General features: G+C 45.8%; 1 protein-coding gene across 1 annotated transcript in view; it reads right to left on the bottom strand.

Moving 5' to 3' along the window:
* Positions 1–2,392: 2,392 nt before the first annotated feature.
* The window catches only part of VCP (valosin containing protein), a 44,838-nt gene continuing 41,109 nt past the window's right edge, over positions 2,393–6,121 (bottom strand). The window contains exons 16-17 of the mRNA XM_060761168.2: positions 5,943–6,097; positions 2,393–2,899 (exon numbers count right to left, since the gene is read on the bottom strand). Of these exons, the coding sequence (XP_060617151.1) occupies positions 2,791–2,899; positions 5,943–6,097 (264 nt within the window). The 3' untranslated portion in view covers positions 2,393–2,790. The remainder of the gene's footprint in view (positions 2,900–5,942; positions 6,098–6,121) is intronic.

The following is a 6,121-nucleotide window of genomic DNA, read 5'->3' as shown; positions in this document are numbered from 1 at the left end:
CTGTCTGTTTATATTTGCTTTTCCTGTTTTGTAAATACCTTACAACTGTACCCTTGGTTCGCTTCTGATACGATAAATCAATATCACCTTTTTGCTAGGGCTTTGCACGTGTCTTTCCCACAGCTATGGCCTGTGGTGACACCTTAGACGTGGCAACTATAATGAAGGCAAGCTCTACCTCAACCCTTGGGTTCATTCGGAGAAAAGAACACAAAAGCTCCAATTCCTAGAAGGCCCAAGCAAACATTAGCTGGAATCATAACTAATTGGCCTGGAGGTGGAATTCAGCCATGGAATGAATGGCGTTTTTAAAAAAACAAGAGGATCATAAATAAGAGAATGAGCCAGAAGGCCCTCCCTGCAACTGATTAACTGGAGCGCTAGTTCCAGAACAGCGTTCTAGGAAGCAAAACGTCCTTTTCAAAGTATGGCACTTTTTCAAAGGGGGCTTTTGTGTATGGGATTGTTTTCAGTGCATTTAGTCACTTTCTGTTTTGTGGTTCTGGGTTCCCTGCTGCGAGCTTCTCCTATTCATGCCCAACTAGAACACATTTTCATTTCCGCACAGGAAGCTCTGGTGAATCATGCCTCAAGTCAGGCGCAGCCCAGAATTATGGAAGTTAACTAAAGTTTGCAGAGCGATTTATGGGATGGCGACGAGGAGGGGAGAAGGTGCCGCCATAATCATCATCAGTCCTTGTGAAAGGAGTCTTAGTAGACCACAAGCTGAATGAGAGTCAGGAGGGCGATGCAGCACCTCAAAAGTCAATAATTCTAGGCTGCATTATAATAGACTAGCCGTCCCCTGCCACGTGTTGCTGTGGCCCACATGGGGGTTCTGTGTGGGAGGTTTGGCCCAATTCTATCGTTGGTGGGGTTCAGAATTCTCTGTGATTGTAGGTGAACTACACATCCCAGCAACTACAACTCCCAAATGTCAAGATCCTATTTTCCCCAAACTCCACCAGTGTTCACATTTGGGCATATTGAGTATTCGTGTAGAGTTTGGTCCAGATTCATCATTGTTTGAGTCCACAGTGATCTCTGGATGTAGGTGAACTACAACTCCAAAACCAAAGGACACTGCCCACCAAACCCTTCCAGTATTTTCTGTTTGTTGTGGGAGAACTGTGTGCCAAGTTTGATTCAATTCCATTGTTGGTGGGGCTCAGGATGCTCTTTGATTGTAGGTGAACTATAAATCCCAGCAACTACAAATCCCAAATGACAAAATCAATTTTCTGAGTGAAGGACATACATTGGGATGTTAGGTGTCTTGTGCCCAAATTTGGTGTCAGTTCATCCAGTGGTTTTGGAGTTCTGTTAATCCCACAAACGAACATTACACTTTTATTTATATAGATTGATTATTTATATAGATTTATATAGATATATGCTCCCACTGGAGCACTGCAGCGCACCCAAATACCTGGGAGTCACTCTGGACCGTGCTCTGATCTACAAGAAGCACTGCCTGAACATCAAGCAAAAAGTGGGCGCTAGAAACAATATCATACGAAAGCTGACTGGCACAACCTGGGTATCACAACCAGACATAGTGAAGACATCTGCCCTTGCGCTGTGCTACTCCGCTGCTGAGTACGCATGCACAGTGTGGAACACATCTCACCACACTAAAACAGTGGATGTGGCTCTGAATGAGACATGCCGCATTATCACGGGGTGTCTGCGCCCTACACCACTGGAGAAATTACACTGCTTAGCCGGTATTGCACCACCTGACATCTGCCAGGAGGTAGCAGAAAATAGTGAAAGGACCAAGGCAGAGACATCTCCAGCTCATCCCCTGTTTGGGTATCAGCCAGCACGTCAACGACTTAAATCAAGACATAGTTTTCTTAGATATACAGAGACACTTGCTGGAACACCCCAGCAAGCGAGAGTCCAAAAGTGGCAGGCTCAAACCCAGAACCTGAACCAATGGCTGATACCAAATGAGAGACTCCCCCCTGAGCACACAGAGGACTGGGCGACTTGGAAGGCGCTGAACAGACTGCGCTCTAGCACCACGAGATGCAGAGCCAATCTTAAGAAATGGGTCTACAAAGTGGAATCCTTGACATGAGAGTGCAGAGAGGAGCAAACCACCGACCACCTGCTGCAATGCAACCTGAGCCCAGCCACATGCACAATGGAGGACCTTCTTGCAGCAACACCAGAGGCACTCCAAGTGGCCAGATACTGGTCAAAGGACATTTAATCAAACTCACACATTTTGTATTTTCTCTGTTTTTTTGCTTTGTTCTGTTAGAAATGTAATATAATTGACTGGCTGCCCTGACATGAGAAACATAGAACATCAAGAGAAGAACAAAGACCTGGATGAACAAGGGGGGAAAGAGGATGAACAAGATGATGGCGAAGGCCAGCCTGAAGTTATGGGAATTTTTTTATTATTTTTTGTGGATTTTTAATTTTTTTGTTTCGTTTTTACAGGCTATTTGTTGTACCCGTTGCTAAAGCTGCTGAATCTGCCAAAACAACTAGAACAGAAATTTCCCCAGAAAGTGAGCCAGTCCCCCTCCGTGTCAAACCGCCCGCCCGCCCGCCCACCGGCCTGCCTCCCCACCAAACCAGCCCAGCCCAGCAGCCGCTGCCTCCCGCGGAAAGCGGGCCCCGGCCCACAGAGCGGACACGGGGGAGCGGCGGCCACGAAGGTCTGACCAAGGAATGAAGAAGCCAGGAGTCCGTCGGCCACCGGGATGTTTTTGTCGCCCTGTACAACAACGTGGTGGCCTCTTCGGGAGTTTGGTCCGCTCCGGCCGCGCTTTAGCCGTAGAGGTCGTCGTCGTTGTCTTCGCTGTAGACGTTGCCGCCGCCGCCACTGCCGCCCGTGCCCTGGCTTGGTCCGGCACCGCCCTGGTTGCCCGAGGGGAATCTGCAAGAGAAGAAGAAGGGTCAACAGGGGCAGCTGGATGGCATCAGGAGGGAAGAAGCTTATATATCAGTGTTTCTCAACCCCTGAGGGGGTCGTGAGGGGGTGTCAAAGGGGTCGCCAAAGACCATCAGAAAACATAGTATTTTCTGGTGGTCATTGGGATTCTGTGTGGGAAGTTTGACCCAATTCTATTGTTGGTCGAGTTCAGAATGCTCTTTGATTGTAGGTGAACTATAAATCCCAGCAACTAAGGAAGTAATGCTACCCCTCTATTCTGCTTTGGTTAGACCACATCTGGAATATTGTGTCCAATTCTGGGCACCACAATTCAAGAGAGATATTGACAAGCTGGAATGTGTCCAGAGGAGGGCGACTAAAATGATCAAGGGTTTGGAGAACAAGCCCTATGAGGAGCGGCTTAGGGAACTGGGCATGTTTAGCCTGAAGAAGAGAAGGCTGAGAGGAGACATGATAGCCATGTATAAATATGTGAGAGGAAGCCACAGGGAGGAGGGAGAGAAGTTTTCTGCTTCCCTGGAGACTAGGACGCGGAACAATGGCTTCAAACTACAAGAGAGGAAAATCCATCTGAACATTAGGAAGAACTTCCTGACTGTGAGAGCCATTCAGCAGTGGAACTCTCTGCCCCGGAGTGTGTTGGAGGCTCCTTCTTTGGAGGCTTTTAAGCAGAGGCTGGATGGCCATCTGTCAGGGGTGATTTGAATGCAATATTCCTGCTTCTTGGCAGAAAGGGGTTGGACTGGATGGCCCATGAGGTCTCTTCCAACTCTTTGATTCTATGATTCTAACTACAACTCCCAAATGTCAAGGTCTTTTCCCCAGACTCTACCAGTGTTCACATTTGGGCATACTGAGTATTTGTGCCAAGTTTGGTCCAGATCCATCCTTGTTTGAGTCCACAGTGCTCCTCTGGATATAGGTGAACTACAACTCCCAAACTCAAGGTCAATGCCCACAAAACCCTTCTAGTGTTTTCTGTTGGTCATGGGAGTTCTTTGTGCCAAGTTCGGTTTAAATCCATAGCTGGTGGAGTTCAGAATGCTTTTTGATTATAGGTGAACTATAAATCCCAGCAACTACAACTCCCAAATTACAAAATTAACCCCCCCCCCCCCAGCCCACTAGCATTCACATTTGGGCATATTGGGTATTTGTGCTCAATTTAGTCCAGTGAATGAAAATATATCCTGCATATCGGATATTTACATTACGATTTATAACCGTACTAAAATGACAGGTTATCAAGTAGAAACGAAAACAATATTTTGGTTGGGGGTCACCACAACATATGGAACGGCATTAAGGGGTCACGGCTTTAGCAAGGTTGAGAACCACTGTTGTATATAGAGCAATTAGGGACAAAGGGAAGCCTGTAGGGCAGGCATGGGCCAACTTGGGCCCTCCAGGTGTTTTGGACTTCAACTCCCACCATTCCTAACAGCCTACCGGCTGTTAGGAATGGTGGGAGTTGAAGTCCAAAACACCTGGAGGGCCCAAGTTGGCCCATGCCTGCTCTAAAGTCAAGGCACATACACAGAAGTCACTCTCACTTGCTAAAATTTAGTTCTAAGTCATGACTGAAAAACCAAGGAAGACAGTGAGTGTAAGCTTTGTTTCAGTGCTGGTTGCCAATCTCTGGTTGCACCTCAGGCCAGGAAACACCTCTCTGCTTAACCACCTCATGCCAGTCCATGAGGTGGTTAAGGAAAATAAGGAAAGCAGTTGGTGCCAATCTTTGATCTGCATATTACAATATGTGCATTCTAATATTCTATTTTATCTGTGTGTTTTAACCATGTTACACCCCGCATTGATTTACAAGGAGAGGTGGGCAACAAATACAATGTATTATAATATTATTACTCTGTGTAACACCTCTTTGTTCCTGGGTTATAATTGCCATTTTCTAATTGGTTTTAATAATAATAAAATAAATCTTTATGTGGGTTGTTGTAGTTTTTTTCAGGCTATATGGCTATGTTCTGGAGCCATTCTCTCCTGACGTTTCGCCTGCATCTATGGCAAGCATCCTCAGAGGTAGTGAGTTCTGTTGGAACTAGGAAATGACTAGGGTGGGAGAAAGAACTCTTGTCTGTTGGAGATAGGTGTGAATGTTTCAACTGACCACCTTGATTAGCATTTAATGGCCAGGCTGTTGTTTGGTGTGGCTTGTTAGTTCCTGGAGCAATCTTTCGTTGAGACGTGATTAGATGTGCCTGATTGTTTCCCCTCTGTTGTTGTGCTGTTGTAATTTTGGAGTTTTTTTAATACTGGTAGCCAGATTGTGTTCCTTTTCATGGTTTCCTCCTTTCTGTTGAAATTGTCCACATGCTTGTGGATTTCAATGGCTTCTCTGTGTAGTCTGACATGGTGGTTGTGAGAGTGGTTCAGCATTTCTGTGTTCTCAAATAAGGAAACTATCAGGGAAATCGCATCACCTCTCAACAAAAGATTGCCCCAGGCAATCACCATCTCCAAGAAGGCCTCGGGTGGCTTACAAAAGCACACACAAGTGCCATAACACATAAAAATAGAGGTAAAGATCTCATTTAGTCTCAAAACCCAGCCACAAAAATGAAGTTTCTGGAGTAGAACAAAAACTTTCAAAGTCAATGCTGCACAACTGAACAGGAAATAACAATTTCAAACCAGGAACAGATTTTTTTTTTTCAAATTTTGTTACATAGCATTACATATCATCCTTGAAGTGACTGGATTGACCCTGAAGGAGCTGGGGGTGGTGACGGCCAACAGGGAGCTCTGGCGTGGGCTGGTCCATGAGGTCACGAAGAGTCAGAAACGACAGAATGAATGAACAACAACAAAAGCATTATTAGTGGGACGACTGACCATTGTATTTATTGAATATAATTGGCTGTTTTGCTGTTTTAATGTTTTATTGCAATATGAAGTATGATGTTTACTGACTGTATGTATTTTATGGTTGGAAACCGGTCTGAGTCCCTCAAGAGACATGAGAAGGTCGGTATATAAAACTTTTAAATAAATAATAAATAAATACCTGAAGCTTCCAAAGCCTCGGCTCTGCTGTAAGGTCTGGGCGAACATCTCATATTTGCGGATGTCATTATCGCTGACGGAGCGGCGGGCAAAGCGCATGGCCTCCTCAAAGTGGTCGCGCCGGATCTCTGGGACGGGGTCATCCTCCTCCACCTCCTGCAGCAGCAGCAAAAGGAGTCA

This window comes from Anolis sagrei, chromosome 2, assembly GCF_037176765.1.
Source record: "Anolis sagrei isolate rAnoSag1 chromosome 2, rAnoSag1.mat, whole genome shotgun sequence".
Classification (NCBI taxonomy): Eukaryota; Metazoa; Chordata; class Lepidosauria; order Squamata; family Dactyloidae; genus Anolis; species Anolis sagrei.
This window is presented reverse-complemented; position numbering and strand designations above follow the sequence as displayed.